Source organism: Heptranchias perlo, chromosome 32 (genome assembly GCF_035084215.1).
Source record: "Heptranchias perlo isolate sHepPer1 chromosome 32, sHepPer1.hap1, whole genome shotgun sequence".
Taxonomy (NCBI): Eukaryota; Metazoa; Chordata; class Chondrichthyes; order Hexanchiformes; family Hexanchidae; genus Heptranchias; species Heptranchias perlo.
This window is the reverse complement of record NC_090356.1, coordinates 8,393,900-8,412,770: the sequence shown is the minus strand read 5'-3', so window position 1 is coordinate 8,412,770 and position 18,871 is coordinate 8,393,900. Positions and strand designations below refer to the sequence as shown.

The 18,871-nt window shown below is 40.4% G+C and overlaps 1 protein-coding gene across 3 annotated transcripts in view; it reads left to right on the top strand.

The window, feature by feature from the left end:
* The window catches only part of ptpn11b (protein tyrosine phosphatase non-receptor type 11b), a 156,001-nt gene extending 142,990 nt beyond the window's left edge, over positions 1-13,011 (top strand). For all 3 annotated transcript variants that reach the window (XM_067970300.1, XM_067970299.1, XM_067970301.1), the window contains exons 13-16: positions 620-771; positions 4,525-4,628; positions 5,646-5,752; positions 7,497-13,011. In XM_067970300.1, coding sequence (XP_067826401.1) covers positions 620-771; positions 4,525-4,628; positions 5,646-5,730 — 341 coding nt within the window. In that variant the 3' untranslated portion in view covers positions 5,731-5,752; positions 7,497-13,011. The remainder of the gene's footprint in view (positions 1-619; positions 772-4,524; positions 4,629-5,645; positions 5,753-7,496) is intronic.
* The last annotated feature ends 5,860 nt before the right edge of the window (positions 13,012-18,871 follow it).

Genomic DNA, 18,871 nt, shown 5'->3' with positions numbered 1-18,871 from the left:
TAGCAAAATCATGAATTATACATTTTAACAATGTAACCAGAGGGAGCTGTAATTCTGCTATACAAACTACAAAACCGTCAAATGTAATAGTACCTTAAATGTTTGCTTCTATGGAAATAAATATGAAACTCGCTATCACAAGGAGTAGTTGAAGCGAATAGCATAGATGCATTTAAGGGGAAGCTGGATAAACACATGAGAGAGAAAGGAATACAAGGATAAGTTGATGGGTTAGATGAAGAAGGGTGTGTGAAGGCTTGTGTGGAGCATAAACAGCGGCATGGACCAGTTGGGCCGAATGGCCTGTTTCTGTGCTGTGCATTCTATGTAATCTATGTAAAAATATCCAAGAGGAGAATTTGACTGTTTTTAGCTGTTTACTCCATTTCTCCAGGAGTTTCACTGATCTTCACCGAAGTTGCGGCAAAAGATCGGGAGAACCCGGTGGAAATTCCAGGTGCTAATTTCAAAGGCTGATAAGCATAAACTTACAATATTAGGCAAGAATCCTGTGGTGATTGTGTACATGCTCAAAAATGTGTCTTTTGTAAACCTTTAGTGGAGCTTTATTTTAATCAAAATGAAAATATGGAACATTCATATTCTTTTACCTCAATAGGTTTGGATTGTGATATAGACATCCCTAAAACTATTCAAATAGTACGAAAACAAAGATCAGGAATGGTACAGACAGAGGCTCAGTATAAGTTCATATACATGGCTGTACAGCAGTACATTGAGACGGTTCAGAAAAGACTACTGGAAGAACAGGTAATTATGTCACTCATTACCCACTTTGAGAGAGTTTAAAAACCTACAATGGAAGAGATAGAATCCTTTCTTATTGGCTGGAAAAACCTTTGTACCCTACTCATCATAAAATACACAGAAAAAAGAATGTTTTTTTGCTTGAAGAAGTATTGAAGCAAAACTGCTACTTCAAAAGATTTAAAGCTTAAATTTATAACAAAACTTACAACATTTTGAAAGTACAAATCTTATTTAAAGCCAGGATGGATTAGCTGAAAACTCATGTTCTATTATATTTGTCTTTTGTCTAAAATTAGATTTATGTTATTAACTGCTTTTGTTTTTTGCCTTCAAAACAGCTATTGGTAATGTAACTTGGATCTATAAATATTTCAGCACTGTGTAGCAGCAGTGAACTAAGCAGTTGGAAGTGTCAACAGATGTATCATTCTGATCTGTGCTGTGCTCATTCTATGCCTGTGTTATATGTGTTTGCTGCCCTTGGGCAAGAGTCAGATTTAAACACGCTTTGAAGCTTAACTGGGATATCCTGTATCTTTTGTAAATTGAACAATTTCTACCCTGTCACACAGTAACCTTTCAGAAGCTATAGTCATGTCTACATGCCACTGAATACAAATAAAAGTTTTCAGTATTTCAGGTTTAAAACACATATAGATAATAAAATATATATTTGTAGTTATGAAAGTCTTTGAGGAAAATATTACATTTCATTGAAAGGAGTAACCGGCATACCTTGCAGCAGCCAGTGTAAGGATTGGCAAGCTAGCGGTTCATGGCAATTAATTACCTTGTTTTCCCTGCAGACTTCAAAATAAGATAAAGAATGACCTTTGGAGCTTTTTTTTAAAGCAAATTTTGATAGGGAAACTATTTTCAAAGGGTTATTTTTACAGCAACAAAAAGGGAGGAAAAAAAGAGGGAGAGAGAGATAAGGGGGAGATTTTGAGGCCATCTGCCTGGAGGAAATGTAATAAAATGCCAGAAAATGGTGGGGTATGACTTACCATCCTGTTCCCACTGATGGTGTGGCTGACGCTATATTCCCAAGGGCCTGCCGTCAAAGCCCATCTGATTCAGGTGGTATGCTCTTTCAATATGCCAAATGGGGTCTAATGACATACATAGAACTCCGATTGCCATCTTAGGATTCAACTGGGCAGAGCATGCACCATGCACACTCTGCACAGTTTCAGCTGATAGTCCAGCCAAAAAGGATCCCGGCAGGAAAGTTTTTATTTATTTTTGAGGGACCGAAAGGAGCAAGAATGCTCCTCCAGGGTCCACAAAAACATTGTGGTCACTGCCGCACCAGGCCTCTTGTCCCTCCCAAGAACGGATTCCCTCCCCAGTCCCGGACCCCTCTTTTTCTGGGCCTGGAGGCCAGCTGGGCTGCCTGATAATACAATGGCTCGGAACCCCAGGGCTCTCATTTTCCGGCCATATGTTATTGAGGCCCAGCCTTCAAACTGGGCTGGGTCTCACGCTAGCACTGTCAGGAGGCCGGACGGCATGCTCCGCTGGCTACCTGCCCGAGAATCGCATGCTCATTATGAGCTGGAAGTGCGTCACCCACCATATTGGTATAGGCAAAAAAATTGGCGTCCGAGGCCCACGAAGTAGGCATCAGTCTCTTTGCATATTCAAATAAGTCGTCTAAAGCCCCCTCTGCAATATTGCAGTTGGTGCTGGGCTGGTTGCATTCAGGAAACCTAGTTGTACAAGTGGCTTAACAGGCAGTCCTTAGACAGACCACCTGTTAGGCCGCAACCAACAAGATAAGATTTAAAATACACTTAATTGAACATGGTGCCGAGAGGAGCAGAAGTGTTCCTCTCAACCCCACATACAAAGCACACGGGCTGCAGACGGCCACTGCTCCAGCCCCCCAATCGCCACAGGTAGCACTCCTCCCCACCCCCATACCCTGCAATCGCCACTGCTGCCGCCCCTCCCGGCCACCGCTCCCAACCCAATCGCCTTCCGTCCTGACACAGTCACCCTCTTCCTGGTAGCACCCCCCTTTCCTGGTTGCCCCCCCCCCACTTTTCAATTGCCCACTTCCCGAACGTCCTCATCCCAGTTGCCCACCTTCCCAGTATCCCCTTTCCCAGTTGACCCATCCCTTTCCCAGTCGATCCACCCCCTTCCCAATTACCCCGCTCTCCCCCCTTTAACCACTGCTGGTGTCACAGTGACCTGACCTTCCATTCCTTTCGCTGGCGAGCTGCCTGGGGACACCTGTTAGGATGCGCCTCGGGTCTATACATTCAGATGCAGAGATCGCTCTCTGTCCACTCTAAATGGGCACATTCGAATTCCTAGGCTAGAGACTGCAAGTGAGGGAGTAAAAGACATACAGAAAGAAAGGGAGAGAAAGTGTGCAAGAATATGAGACATAATAGAAAAGGCGAGGAGGACAGATATACATATACACATACGGAGAGAAAGAAACTGTGAGAGACATTCAAAAGACAGGAGATAGAATCAAGGAGTGACGTAACTAAAGGGAGAGAAAATCGAAGACACTCCTAATTATAACCAGCAATATGTTTTGAAATGTCCATGTTCTGTTTCTCTCAGCTTATCTAACATTGAAGAGAATAACCTGGTTAATATAACAGTTGCCTGTACAGTCAGCATGCACTCAGCTCACCAGAACTGTTTAAAAATAGAGTTTAGATTAATTTGTCACAGTATGAGCAACTGTTACAGTAACCAGCCAGTAATTTCCTTCACTCTTCAGGGTGAGAGAGACTTGTGCTATTATAAGATAGAGGGGGAGAACTTCACCCTCGGTTCACCCATTTTTTGGACGAAAAATTTAGGTTGAGTGGCAATCTCTTGTGCCCAATCTTCACCGGAAGTGCAACGGCTACCAAATTAGAAACTGGCGAATTCCAGGTGTGCTGGGAGTTCGCCTGGAACAGGCGTAGATGCCCTGCAAATGCAAAGGCTTGGGATAAGGTCTTCAGATGGGAATTCACATCGTGCCACCCATTTCATGCCAGAAATCAGTGCCACTCGAATTTCTCCCCCAGAGGATCCTCTGGCTTACCATTAGCATATGCCACGGAAGACCTGCTAGTATATATAAAACTGGTAGTCCTAGTGCACATTTTCTCCATTGCATTACACTTTGGACCTCACACTTTTGTATATGCACATATTTTGTAGCTGATTGTCTCAAATTCTATATTAATAAAACAACCACAAATCATCCCTGAACAGGCAAGTAACGTACCAATCAACAAATAGTGAGCAGAAATGATGATGTTCCAAACAACTATCAATCAAAATGGGCAGTCAACAACAGATATCAATTTTTAAAAAGGAACCGGTGAAATTAGGTTGTCCAGCTCCTGTTGGAAATACATCTTTTAAGTTTATCTCCCTGAGTCTAGTCTCTGTCAGAGGCTGTAGCTCGCCTAAATTGCTGTGCACCTTTCCTGGTCCAGGCTGCTCTGTTCAGGCCCACTCCAATCCCAGCAGTCAAGCCATTTTCACATGGTCCCCACCCATTCTCAGCCCTTCAATCCCATAGCCAGCTTAAAGCAGTAGAAGGCAAAAAAAATAAGCACCCAGGAAAATGAGCTTATAAGTAATCAAAGCCACTGATTTACAGCTTTCAGGAAAACCTAAGAAAAAATCATGCAACTCATCCTTAAAACACAGGTAAAAATCCCAGAAAACCATCTAAATACATAGCTACAATACGGCTTCTTTAAAGTATCTAAATATCGTTTCTTGCAGAAAAACAAAAGTAAGGAACGAGAGTATTCAAATATCCGATATCTACCTATGGAGAAGGTTAACAAAACCAAAAGACACACTGGTACATCTCGAGTTCTTTCTGCGTAAGTAATTCTGTGTTAAAGAGGTACTGTGCTATGTTTTTATACACTATAGGCCTGGAAATTACACTGTATGATATTCCTTATTTACACTAAGAGGATTTAAATGGGTTACCATCTCTGATAAAGTGGCGGACAGATGAATTAACACAAACGTGTTAAGCCTTTGTACAACAATGTTGCACAATGTAAGTTCCAGGAGTTAATTTTCATTCTTTATCAGGACTGCAAGATGGCATTTTGTTTCTTTATTTTGTTTGGTCATTGGGGTGAATTTTGTGGTCATTTTCCTCTTTTTGGCCCCAATTTTTATCCACCACAAGCAGTACCAAATTAGGTACAGTATATTAGGTGTGGGGTTAACCTCCTACTGCAACTTCACTTTCACTTTCTGCACTATTTATCCAGTGGCATATCTGAGTGAGATTTGAATTAATGCTGAATTTTGATCAATTTTATGGTATGGACGTGGGCCATTATATGTATTTTCTGATGTTTAATGTTGGCAGTCTACAAAGTTTTACAGCGTCTACGTAAAGAAGATGAATGTAAGAGGACTGCAAACCCAAATTCTGAATGATTGAGTCATATACAGTCACTGATAGATAGCATACAGAGTTATAGGTTCAAACATTTCTTGTGAATTTTTGTGCTTGCGATGTGAGGGTATTACACTACTGAATCCAGCATTCCCTGTGGGGCATTGAGGGACAGCAGAATCAGATTTAAAGAAAAGCTTTCTCAGTAATGTGCTTTAACCCCAAGCACAGACGAGCATCCTTTACTTCACCAGTGTCTAATGGTTTCTTTGAGTGAGATTGTCAGTTTAGTGCTGCATTATGAGCAATTCTGAATTATGGGACCACGCCTACAAGGAAATATGCTGTCACTGTTCAAATATAGAGAGAGGGAGAGAATGACTCACAAACCCTAAGTCCTCTTGTGTTGGTCGATTTATAGATACGTTCATGAAACCATGCAAAAATTAAGAGTCATCGTTGTTTTACTCCTATTCTGAAGGTTGAAAGAAGAACCATCCTGTCTTTATGAAAATTTAAACATCAAAAATCCCAAATCATCAGGAAGCAGCAACTCAAAGAGATAAAAGCACCAAGAGTGGAGCGGTTGTATGTATAATAAGCACACCAGCAATACAAATAACTTAAAAACTTTCTTATTTACAATGTGCACACTCCTATTTTATCACTTGGCATTACGAGATAAGTGCTGTTGCTCATGTCGTTGTAAAATGCATCTTATCTACTTGCATTCATGTTTTGGATACTGCCTTCAGATCTGAGCTGTAAATCTCTATCCCTCCTATCCCTGACACATCTGCTGTCCACCTCATCTTGTGGTTTTACTCTCCTAGTATCTTCCTCACTGCCTCCTTCATTCTGCATTACACAATGCTCATTTAGATCTCCCTGACTTTACTCCACTACTTTCCTGCTGAGCTCCTATGTTGCCTCTATGTTGGATTGATCTATGGCCTCCGTGCACCATGATCTGGGCACCTTCTACCATTCTCGCTGTAGTATTCGACACTGGCTTACACCAAGCAGTCTCTCAAATTCTGCCCTCTTCTTCACTCCTGACATTCAACCACCTGCCATGCTCCCCAGAGGTCAATTTCTCCAGCTTGCTCTCCATCCCTTTTCTCCTCCCCACACACCAAACCAACCCTGGTCCTTCAGACCTCTTCCCCAACCCAGTTCAGTGAGATTATAGCTATTTGGCTCCTCTGCATTGCTGTGTAGAATATCTGCTCCCTCACCAACAAGGCTCTTCCAACTCCATGCTGGAGGTGAGCATCAACATCATGGCCCTGACTGAGATCTGCCTTGCTGCTGACGACTCTTTCCCTCTTGACAAGGCTCACTGCCTGGCTATTCGTTCCACCACATCCCCCACCCAAACCACTATGGAGGGCAGTCATCACCAAATCCTATCTCGGTCTATGTCTTTACTCCACCAGCTCTTCATTTGAGCAACTCATCCTTTACCATCCCTACCATTCCACTCACCACTCCTTTAAGATTCTCATTGTCCACAACCCCATTCATGTTCCTCACTGAAATCTCCCTCTGGGCCTGACTCAATCTCTAAACTGGCTTTTTTTTTTGCAGACTTCAACCTCCACATACAATCACCCTGCTCTGCCTCCTCCTAATTCTCTGCTATCCTCTCCTTCATTGACCTCACTCTTCACATAAACTCCCCCACCCACACACATGGCCTCCTCCTTGACCGTGCAGTTTCATTACCTCTCAAGCCTTCATTACTGACTGGGCCATTTCCGCAGTCCACACCCTCTGTTCCTCTGGCTTACTTCCCCCCACTCCCTCTACCCTATAAACAGTGGTTGATCCTTTGTTCATTATCGCCCTGCTCTCTCGAACACTCTCCTGAAACCACTCTATCTCACTACTTTTATCACTTCCTTCAAATGTATCTCTGTCTTCCACTGTGATTTTGGTCTCCCCTCTCCACTATAATCTCTGTCATTCCTACTTGTTATCTCCTTTACCTTCATTGTTAAGCACCTTGAAATCTTCACATATTTAAGTGGCACTTTACAAATGTAAGTTATTGTTGCTATCAGCTTTTCTTTTGTGTTATAAATGAACGTTCAATTAATTTGGGATTTTCATAACAGAATTTGTAATTATTTATATCAGATGTGATGTGTACCATGTATAATGATGAAGTATTTAGTCATATGATAAGAATTATCAATAATGATGGTCTGACATCAGATTTGTTGTTTAATATGTTTTCCTACAATCTAATTCCTCCTGCCCACCTTTGAACTTCAGCAGTAACAAGAATGATACTGTTACCTTAATGTCCTATTTTTGTTCTCTCTAGAATTACTTCTGTTTGCATAAAGCTTCTGCCTGCATCTGACATGAGAATTGACCTGTCCAAGCTTGCCTCTGGATCCCTGTGCAGTGCAATTTTATGAACCAAATGTCTACAGAAAACCGCCTTATAAAGACTGTTTAATTTATTAACAAGACAAAATAATTTTAAGAAATGACTGTTATTTGTCAGCTTGTATTTATGTATGTACTTTTAAGTGCCTCTTCTTGGAACTGATAAACGGATGAGTTTAATTTTCTTTTGTTTTGATTTAATGATTATCCAGACGATGTATTAAGATGCATTTAGAAAAAGAGAACAGAAATATATGACTTGGTATACCGTAAGCCTGTTAATTTTATCATCTGTTTGTACTGCATGTTCTTAAGATGAAAAGATAAATTGTGACCATTACATTTTGCAAATGTGTTTTAAATGCACGTTACAAACAGCTGAAGTACTGCTACAAGTGCTGATGGCGCTGCTGAGTTTACAGCAATTCTGGTGGTGAAGGATTCTATAAATTCAGCAGCAGCACCACCAGCAGAAATGATGTGGTACTGCAACTCTGATATGCAGTGTAGAAGTTCAAAACCATCATATTTTTTATTCCTATTTATTTTTGCACGGCAATAATATTATTGCAACAATTTTATAAATTCAAAAATTGCAGAACCTTTGAGGTTCTATTATACTGGGGTTTGCCTATGTTTTCACCGGCATAACTCATGTACATTGAGTAAATTTTGATAGAATGGCACTTCTAGTATGAAGTGTTTAAAATTAATGGATGCATCTGCTATAGCCAAAGGTATGAGGGTTTACGTGTTTTATTAAATTTAAGAGTTTGTTGATCACAACATTAATATGGCATTTCTGCATTCAATGCTGAATAAAGACAATTTTCTTATAAGCCATTGCTAATGTAGCAAAGGAATAGTGTAGCTTTGCTTTGTAAGATCTAATATGAATTGCAAGTTCACTTACAATTTTAATATGTTTTCAGTGTTAACTATAAAGTGATAATTGCCTCAGAAAGTAAATTAAATGGGATGTTCTCCAACAAGCCACCAGTTACAACCACAGCTCACCCTGTATATGTCAATATTTATTTTTTTATACCAGCATTTGTTAAATTGTGAATTCTAACATGTAGAAAATAGTGTATTTGGAAAAGTGGTGAAATGGACAGAAACTTTTTCATCAATGAACTGACCCGATAGCTCATTATTTGCTGTATGCAGCTGATTATTGGCTATCTGGCTAGTGAATCCAGGTCAGTCCTTTGGTGAAAATAGTTTTCATATTTAACCCAATGTAGTACTCTGTTTGCAACTACAAGTTTATTATTTTGTTAAGTAAATTGTATTTTATATATGTTTTTTAATTATAATAATTGGGACTATTATGAGAGCAGAGGAACCCTTTGGTACTTGGCTAACATTTTTCAATCTCCTTCATGGGGAGTTACAGTAGAAAATCTCAGCAGCAAGTAAAACCCCAATAATAGATTGTAGACCAATTTACCATGAAGCCTGGCTGTTACCCCTCTGGATTTAAAAAGCTATATTTCTATGAGTAAATGAAATTAATGATTATGGGATTGTGACCTTACTAGCATTGCAGCATCTTAGCTCAATTAATATAACAGAACAAATTTATAGCTCCAACTCCTTTAAAGTTTTTGTGTATTAAAGATTGCATAATTGTGATCTATCAGTATTGCCACTCCCATTAACAATATTGGTAAGATTGCAATTCCATAATCCATTAACTTAAAATATATATATACAAACAAAAATACTTTTGGGGACATCTCTGTACTTGTACATTTTAGGGTTTGTAAAACTTTTTAAAAGTACAAAGTGCATGTCTTTTAAGAATTTTCAGGCCATGTTTAGTTCAGCTCAGTTTAAGTCAGAATTCATATATCCCAGCAATTATTTCGGAATCCCTGCCAAGACAAATCAAGTGTAAAAGATAAAGTTTGACTGTTGGTCCGTTTTTGTGTAACAGTTATTTTAAATAATACTTTTTCTATCTTTCCCCTTCCCAAGCCTGTGCTATGAGTAATTCCACGATCAGTAGGGTGGGAAGGTAACCTGTCCTTGCCTCTGTCTACAGCACTCTTGTTTTTATTTTTTAAATGTGTGGTGCTTATGGTTTAGGGTCCATTGTACTGCAGAATAAACATTTTCCTTTTTTCACTTGCTCTGTATATTGATTATTCCTAGAGGGAAGATATGATTTCATACATCAGGCCAGTTGCACAATCCCGTTTCCAATGCTATTCCAGAATTAATAACATTACCTAAGCTGGATCATCCTTTTACTGTGTTGTGAATTCTGAAAGAACTGGATGGCTGTGGATGCAGAACCCATGCATGAAAGCTACATTATTATTTTAAATAACATACAAAAACTGTTCAGTTACAATTCTAAACTTGAAATAGGAAGGTCCACTATGTGTTTGCTAGGAGAGACCTGCTGTCAGTAAGGAACTCAGTCTCGCTGGGTATGGTAGTGTGCTGGTTATGTTACTGGACTGGTAATCCAGAGAATATGAGTTCATAATCCCACCATGGCAGTTTGAGACTTTGAATTCAGTTTTAAAAATCTGAAAATAAAAAGCTGGTATTGAAGCTGTCGGATTGTCATAAAAACCCAATTGTTGACCAGGGGAAGGAAACCATCTGTCCTTACCCAGCCTGGCCTACATCTGACTTCAGTCCCACACCAGTGTGACACTTATCTTTCCTCTGAAGTGGTCTAGTAAGCCACTCAGTTATCAAACTGATAAGAAGGTGGTCCACGATTACCTTCTCAGGGCAACTAGGGATGGGCAATACGTGCCAGCGATGCCCACATCCTGAGAATAAAAATGAAAGCTCCATATTGAGATCTTTAAAATAACCTTTAATTATTATTCCCCTGTATATTTTTCATAAGGCAGACCTTTGTTATGCCATCTTCCTTGTATCAGGAGAATAGGATGGTAGTCATCATTTGCCATTCTTTGATTGACCCAGAGTATGCTCATGGTCAGCTGCACTACCTCTTTTCTTTCCACCCTTTCCTGGAAGAAGAACATCCTATCACAATTATGCTGCCTCTCTAATAGCCACAGCCAAATACAGTCTAAGTTTGTACCTAAGCAATTTGGGTTAGAGTAAGGGAGCAACCCTGGAACTCAGATTTTGTGATCTTCTGGATAGGCAGCAGACGCTCTTGTCACCTATGCACATGATATGCCTCACACTTAATGGAGTATGTGCTGCATTCTATCTGTTGGACATAAAATAACAGTGACTCTCTAACTTTGACTTCCCCATGCTGTTCCATTGGTCAACTGGCAAGAAATGTACATATCCTCACAGTAAAATGGACAGTTTGTCATTTTATCCATGTGGCTGAACTGAAAATTGACCAAACCCAATATTCCTATTTATTAGAGTATCAGCTTTCTTGGGGCTTTACTATAGAAATTAACCCAATAATAGCTACACTGTCAGGCCATTCAGAATCAATGCTTGGGTGCTTTATATTAGTTTTGTGTTGTGCAAGTGCAGCTGGATTCTGATATATAGATTTCATGCAACTGCAGCAATCACAAAATAATAGCCACTAGGAACACCTGTTTTACTACTGATCTTACTAGCAACCAGAATTAGTAAATCCAACATGTCTACTTTGGGATTGCTAGGCTACATGAGAATTGTGTGTCCCCAAGCCAGTGGTAGTGGCAGTACAATATAAAAGCAACTTTTTTCTTATTTATTCACTAAGTTTTATCTTCACAAAAAGTTAGTCTCTGAATTGGCACCATTTTAATTTGGATTCTGGGGGACTGAGCTAGCCTCCAGTGTTTACATTGCTATATCTGGCTCCCTCATCCCAGCGGCAGACTCATACATCCAATTTCCCATCGGTCTCTGAGTCTCCAGGCAGGATAAGGGAGTCAGAGTTAGTAGTTTAAACACTAGGAATGTCCTGAAATCTGATCTAAAGAGGTGCCAAAATAAAAGCAGCTTAAACTTTACTGGGCAGGTACTGCAGTGAAACAGATATAAATGACAAGCTCACTAAACTCTTTTTACTATATAATTTTACTTGAACTTAACACTTCTGTTACATTGTGAATAATGTCGCTGTTTGCAATTATACATGTATTATTTTTTATTTACTTGGCATGTGCACTTTCTACAATGTAATTTCAATCAGAAGCCAACAGTGCACAGTTTTCTCAGCGCTAGTTAACTGCATGGATCAGGCTCTTGGCATTCTCAGCATTTAAACTTGCAGATATTATATAGCATGCTTTAAAGGAACCTTAATATATATTTTTAACAAAAACTATAGGTTAACATTTAGGGCTGAGACAAAGACATTTCCTTTGAGTCATCTTTTTATGTCGTTAAAAGAATAATTCTTCTCTCAAAAAAATCTCTCAGAACAAAACCTGTATACGAGTGTGGGAGTGTCACAGAGTTACCATAACATCTAGGCCAAAGAAACAGATATGAACTTAATGATGTTATGTTTATCTTTCTAGCCTTCCCAACAGGATAACATTGAGACATTTGTTTCACGATCCCTTTATGGCTTTGAGGTTCAAGGGCTGCCTTTTCCTCAAATGCACAAAGAATGTTGTTGGCCCTTGAATAAGCTTGTCAGTGGAGGACACCTTGTAATAATGTCTTTAGGGCACTGTCAACACGGCACCTTACGCCGGCTGCTATGCAGGCATTCCCTTTTGTGGCCTGAGTACATTGCAAAATAACATAAAAGTCATTGAGAACCTTGAAAGAATGTTGTAAGGCCAAAACTCAAAGGGAAAAATGGAGAGAGTGGCAGCAGTTAGAGGAAAAATAAATAAAATGAACTGTTGTCAAAGCCAGCACTTCCTAAACCCAGATACAAAGCTTCCATCCCTTTGTCATGATCCTAATAGTTGTACAACTTTTATTTTTATGTGTGTGGGGGAGAATGTGCCAGTTAAAAGTAAAATTTTCTATGGAAATATCTACTGAATTTTATAATCTCGTTCAAGAGCCTACCTTTGAATGCTGATTCTGCCCAGAACGTGGCAATAAATGCAAGTAACAACTCATATTACTTGTTTCCGGTTTCTGCTTTATCTTAAGGGAATAGCCATGTTGTACAGCAGTTTAAAAATATATATTTTTGGGGGGGGGGGGAATGGGGAAGAAACTTTTTTTAATGATATGCCTATGCTGTGCTAATAACGAGCACTAGACTAGTTGCCATAGTTTCTCATGTCGCGCACCTTGTATGATGTGTTATTGTAAGGTTAATGCTTTTTCTTTCGCCTCTTGAAACTGGACAATATGCTGGAAGGCAGTAGATGAACCACTGGTTGTTGATCTGTGAGGAGATGAATACTCTCCAGTTGTACTTGAATTTTTCAGAAGCAGCAGTAGAACTGCAAGTGCTATGCATTTGTTATTAATGAAAGGAAGACATTTTTAAATAAAAGTACGTTTCAGATTTCTCACTAAAATTCTACTCTTTATTTCTTTTTTTGTAAGTCCTTTTAGTGCGGTAATCAAAACTGACTGACTGGGTGGGGATACATTCCAAACAGCTTGAGAGAATTGGGTATATTTTACAAATTTGTACTCCCGAAATGGAGCTTCACCTGCTGGGAGAGCAGACTAGGAATTAATGCTTGGAAGTTAGAGGCACCGCAGAATCTTCTCTCCATTATTTTTAGTAGCAGTAGCATAATGAGTGCATATCCCAATGAACTGTCAGTGCTACACTGTGACTACACTTCAAAAGTAATTCATTGTTTGTGAAGCAGTTTGGGATATCCTGAGGAGCTGATAATGCACAGTGTGTAAATGCACAGTATATAAATTCTTTCTTACTGCTTTGCAAGCGGAGTCAAAACGCCATAGTTTGAAGTTGGACCCGGGTTAAAATGCTTATTTATCTAATGTAAATGCTATTACAGAAGTAGTGTTTATGTCCCAAGCTCCTCACTGCTTTTTTTTATCATCTCTTCCCCCCTGCTTTCCAACTTTCTCCCCTCCTCTCCTGAGATGCTCACTCCTGCCGAGGTACAGTTCCACAGACGCCAGTGTCCTCAGGTAGCACACATAAGCAAGTAGCCATTCTTCATGAGTGTTTTCAGGTCATTCAACTATAGGAACACCACAACTGAGCCCAGTCTTGTCCTCAGAGGATGCCCACATGTGTACTTTCCAGAAGTGACTAGATAGTGATCAAGAGCAGGAACCCAAACTGAACTTTTTCCTTCGTAGCCCAAATGTACTGAGTACCACTTGTACACACCTTTTGCTGCCTCAGCTGTTCTTTTTTATAATTTATTTTCCAGCATCCCAGTGCAACCGTCAAGTGATATAATATGAATGTGTAAGCAATGATGCACTTGCAGTTACAACTAGTGAACTAACTGCATAACCACGAATGGAGAATAGAGAGGGTACAGTACAGCGTCTTTATTGTGGACAAGGCCAGCTGAAATATAAAGTGAATCCAAAACATATTCCAGACATAGCAGCAACTGGGTATCGGGCTGCTCAGAGGTTTTAACACAAGTACCACCCCATGCTTAGCTAATGGGTTTCTTGAGCTGGAGAAAATATTTATTTGAATCAAAAGATTAATAAGTTAGAACCTTATACATGTATTTGCAGATGTAAAGGTACTTTGGGTGATGTGGCTATCAACAGCAATCACCACAGATATGCTATCACCCAATATTCGGGTATGCTGTTTCATAATTTTCTGCCAGGTATATGTTAAGCTATCCAGTGGAATGTTAGTTGAATTAAAATGTACCAGTCTAACAAGCCGAAATTAACACTTGGCATAAGATTGGGTCGAAAAGTTACCAACACTCCTAATATATGGCCATAAGAATCAATTGATAAATCTACCTATTTTCTTTGTACAATATACGTTGTGTCCGCATTGATGGTTCACTTGAAGTGGTTTACTGAGCTCTGCAGGAACTATTTTTTTCTTCAAACCACGAGATGAAAGTGGTTTGATTTTTTTTTTGTAAGCCAGCTGCTTTTAACGTGCACCTCTTCCTGAAAGTTTTTTAAAAAGATTTTAATGTGGCGGTGATGCTAGTAGTGGGTTTTCTCATTTTTGTATTACTTCAACACCACAATGTTATTATGCACTGGCAGGCTGCAGTTAGTAAGAAGTTAAGTAAAATAGCTTCACTGAGGTTACTGTTGGTAAATGCAGTATATAGCTGATCCATGCAGACCAGATGGTCCCACATTCAATTCCTGGTCTCTATCGAGTTACCTGGTCTCAGTGGGGTGGCACTAGGGATGCTACAATTGACCACATCACTCCTGGATTAGGGAAAGCAAAATCAGAGCCAGGCTTCGCGCTGCTGATCACTATCCAGTGACCCCTGCTGGAAACTGCACATGTGTGGGCATTGGATAAGGGCAAAATCAAGCATGGCCATCAACAGCCTGCCAACACTAACTGTCCAGGCTCACATTGGACGAAGTACCAGAAGGTAACCTGCATCCATAGAACTGTATTCCAGCAGGAGTCAACACTTTCAGGAGAGGACAGGGGAGAAATTGGCAAAAGAAAAGCAAAAGAAAAATTCATTGAAATTATTTCATTAAAAAATCTATAAGTAGAATGTATATTAGGGGCAATGAATAAACTTCTTGGGCTCAATTTTGAAATGGTGGTGGGCTGGCAGCGGGGGGGTGAAGGTGCGCGTGGCAAACCCAAATTTTAAAAAAACTTACCTTTTCCAACACGATCGCGATGTAATTGATGGTGATTAAAGTTCTTTCCAGGTTTCGTGCCAGGCAGCCCCTGATTGACAGGCTGGCTGCTGACGGGAGTTGCAACGCCGGGGGTGGTGGGGGGGGGCGGGAAGAGAGAGAGAGAGAGAGACATCATCCCGCGCTGGAACAGAAGACCTCGGGGGGGGCGAGGGGAGAGTGGAAGATCGGGTGGGGGGAGAGGGGAAGATCGGAAAGTGACATCGGGGGGCTGAGAGGGGCATCCGCGAGGGAGACATCGGACATCGGAGCAAGGTGGAAAGGTAGGTTTATTTTGTTTTTTTAACTTTGTGCAATGGTCTTTTTTGTAATTTATTTTATTTATTTTTGCCTGATCTGGACCTTTACGCCTGATTTCACCAAGCGTGAATCGGAAGCTGTGGGAAAGCCTCCCAGGTAAGTTTAAAATTGTTTTATCTATATGCTACATCAGAAATAAAGTACCTTAAGTACCTCAATGAGGTACATTTAGTTCTTTATCATCCCGCCAGCTTTAATTGCCAGCGGGACTTCCGGATTCGGGAAGGGCGCGCACACAGGCGTGTCTGTGGGAAACTCGGAAGTCGGGAGGTTGGAGCCAGCTTCCAAACCCGCTGGGGATTTTGCCATTGTCGCAGCCCCCCCGCCCCCAATGCACCTGCAATTTAATTTTAAAATTGAGCCCCAGTGTCACAGCTGGCATAGTGCTCAAAAGATTTGGGGCCAATGCCATTCATTGGTTCCTGGTATTGAATCATTTATTTACAGACTTTTAATCTCACCATATTGAGGATCAAAGCCTAATTTCTGAACAATCTCCCCACCGTTAAAACTTTCCTCCTCGTTTTTATGATTTTATCCTACCTCCCTCACTGCGTAGTTTACTGGAATATTTTGTACCAGCCAGGCTAAATGATGAGAAAATTAAAACAGACAATGCTGGAAACACTCAGCAGGTCAGGCAGCATCCGCGGGGAGAGGAGGGGAGAGTTAACATTTCAGGTTGATGACTTGATCGAGCTGAAACATTAACCCTACTTTCCTTTCTCCACAGCTGCTGCCTGACCTGCTGAGTGTTTCCAACGTTTTGTGTTTTTATTTCAAATTTCCAGCATCTGCAGTATTTTGCTTTTAATCTCATAAAATAAATGATTGGTTTGTAACAATCCCAACAAAATCCTGATCCCCAACAAACAGGCCTTAAAGCTGGCCGAGATGTCATCCTTATGAATTTTCCTAAGGTTGAAAAGACTATACCCAAGTTCCGTCATTGATTCTAACATTGAATTAATGGGATGTAGACCATGTTCCTTCCAATTCTAACTCATGTCCACTAGAGGGCAGAACCACTTAGCAATCTATTATCCACAATCAGCCAAGAAAATGTTTCCTTGTGCAATTAGATTAATTGTATTATTTATTTTCCGGATTTTACTCTACCAGGTCATCAAAGATCACAAATTAAAACAGAAGTGGTCCTGTTTGAGACATAGAAGTTTATGAAATCCCAATTTTATGCTCGGGACCTCAGAATCCTGACATATTGCAAGGCCAATTTCTGTGGCATAAGATTCAAGATGCTGTGGCATTACTGCCGAGGGTTTGCATATCAATTTTCAATGGGATGGGTAAAGACTATAAGGCTCGGACAAGCCCTCCCCATCCAAATATGGTGCAACCATATGTACTATGTAGCTATAAGGGAGTGGTAAAAAGAAACAAAAAAAAAACCCGCAACACATTCAGGAAATACCCTGGAAAATTCCCCTCCAACTCCCTCAGGTAATCCAGCAAGGCTTGACATCACTGCACTGGCCCATAGTCATCATCGCCACAGCTAATTAATAATTTACCGCTATGGCCTCTTCACTCAGGAACTTACCAAGTTCCCTTTTAAAGGACTACAGTGAGTCCATACCTACCACATGTTTCAGAGGGCAATGGCTCTCTGTAAAAAGAAATATTTCCTGGTATGAACAGACGAAAATGATCTAACTTAAATCTTTGCATATGGAAATTAAAAACATGGCCTCTAGTCCAATCATCCCTGCCCATTGTAGAAACATTGGGATCAATATTCTGACGAGAATGTTCATCAAGGGCATCAGACAAATCCTTAACCTCTTCATCTTAACGCTAGTCAAAGGGCCATTTGGGTTTACCATCTAGTCCATTCCTATTAGTTAATAATGCCTAAATTTGGCTCACTGAACTGTCTTACATCAACCAGTTCAGATTATATTAGCATTTACATATATTTTTCAATCATTCTTGGGATGTGGGCATCGCTAGCAATGCCAACATTTATTGCCCATCACTAGTTGCCCTTGAGAAGGTGCTGATGGGCCTTCTTCTTGAACCACTGCAATCCATGTGATGAAAGTGGTCTCATAATGCTGTTAGGTAGAGAGTTCCAGGATTCTGACCCAGCCTCTCATCAGGATCAGCACAACCTACCGAGTGAATGAATTAACCCTTTTCTTTACATGGAATTTACAGCACAGAAACAGGTCATTCGGCCCAACTGGTCTGTGCCAGTGTTTACACTTCACACGAGCCTCCTCCCACCCCTACTTCATCTAACCCCATCCCCTTTATACTAGAGGACCACAATTCCCCACCCCCTTTATGTCCAGTGCTCTTGTGTTTACTAAAAACAGGCACGGTGCAGGAGGAAGAACACTAGGATATCGGCTTGTGGGCCTCATTTCGCCTACATTTAGCTCCCGCCTGAACAACATTGCTGAGAATTACCGAGTGAATGCAAGAGAATCAGCACTGGGGATCGCATATCCCTGAGCAGGAAGCTTTAACAGGCTGGCTGCCCTCTTACCCAGTGTATGGTGTGGAACAAGCCAAGAGAAAAATGGAAGGAGTCTATTGGGGGCAGGGAGGAGGAAGAGGAGAGAAATGAAGAATGCAGTTTAGGGAGGATATAGATCTCTTCTTTGCAGTTATCAAAGAAAAAGTCAGCAACAAAGTCATGAACTAACAATTGTTTATTAATCTTAGAATTATAGTTAGCAGCACTTAAACTTTAACATTGAGTATGCAAATAATTAGTAGATAAGGTTATTTGATGAAATAACAGAGGTTACAAAGGCACTTCAGATATGTCGCAGTCATTTAGCATTAACTGCTTGCAAAGTTGGGATCAGTGTCTGAGATTGATATAAATTGGTGAGATTAATTTAGGATTAGACTCCTTAAAAAGCTGACAAGTTAACCGCATTAAATAGCCAGTCTAATGAATAGATTCAAGTGTATATGCTTGTAGTTAACAGTGTTTCCAGAATTTATACAACCTTATCCTCGTGCACTGGTGTGGATGAGCTGGTGGACGGTGTTAGCCTTCTGAGACGTCAGAATGATGAACCTCTGTGGAGGTGATATCCATTCCTCCTGGGTACATTCCTCTTCCACCCTGTATCTAGATGAGCTGGCTTAAATCTCACCTCCTTTGTTCTCAGGGAAACTTACGCATCTATGTGACACACTTATATCTGGTTGGTATAGCCGTACAATCTTAACTTCTGTAATCTTTGTGTCTCTCTCTGTCGTAGATGCTCTTTCCAATTTTACAGAGAC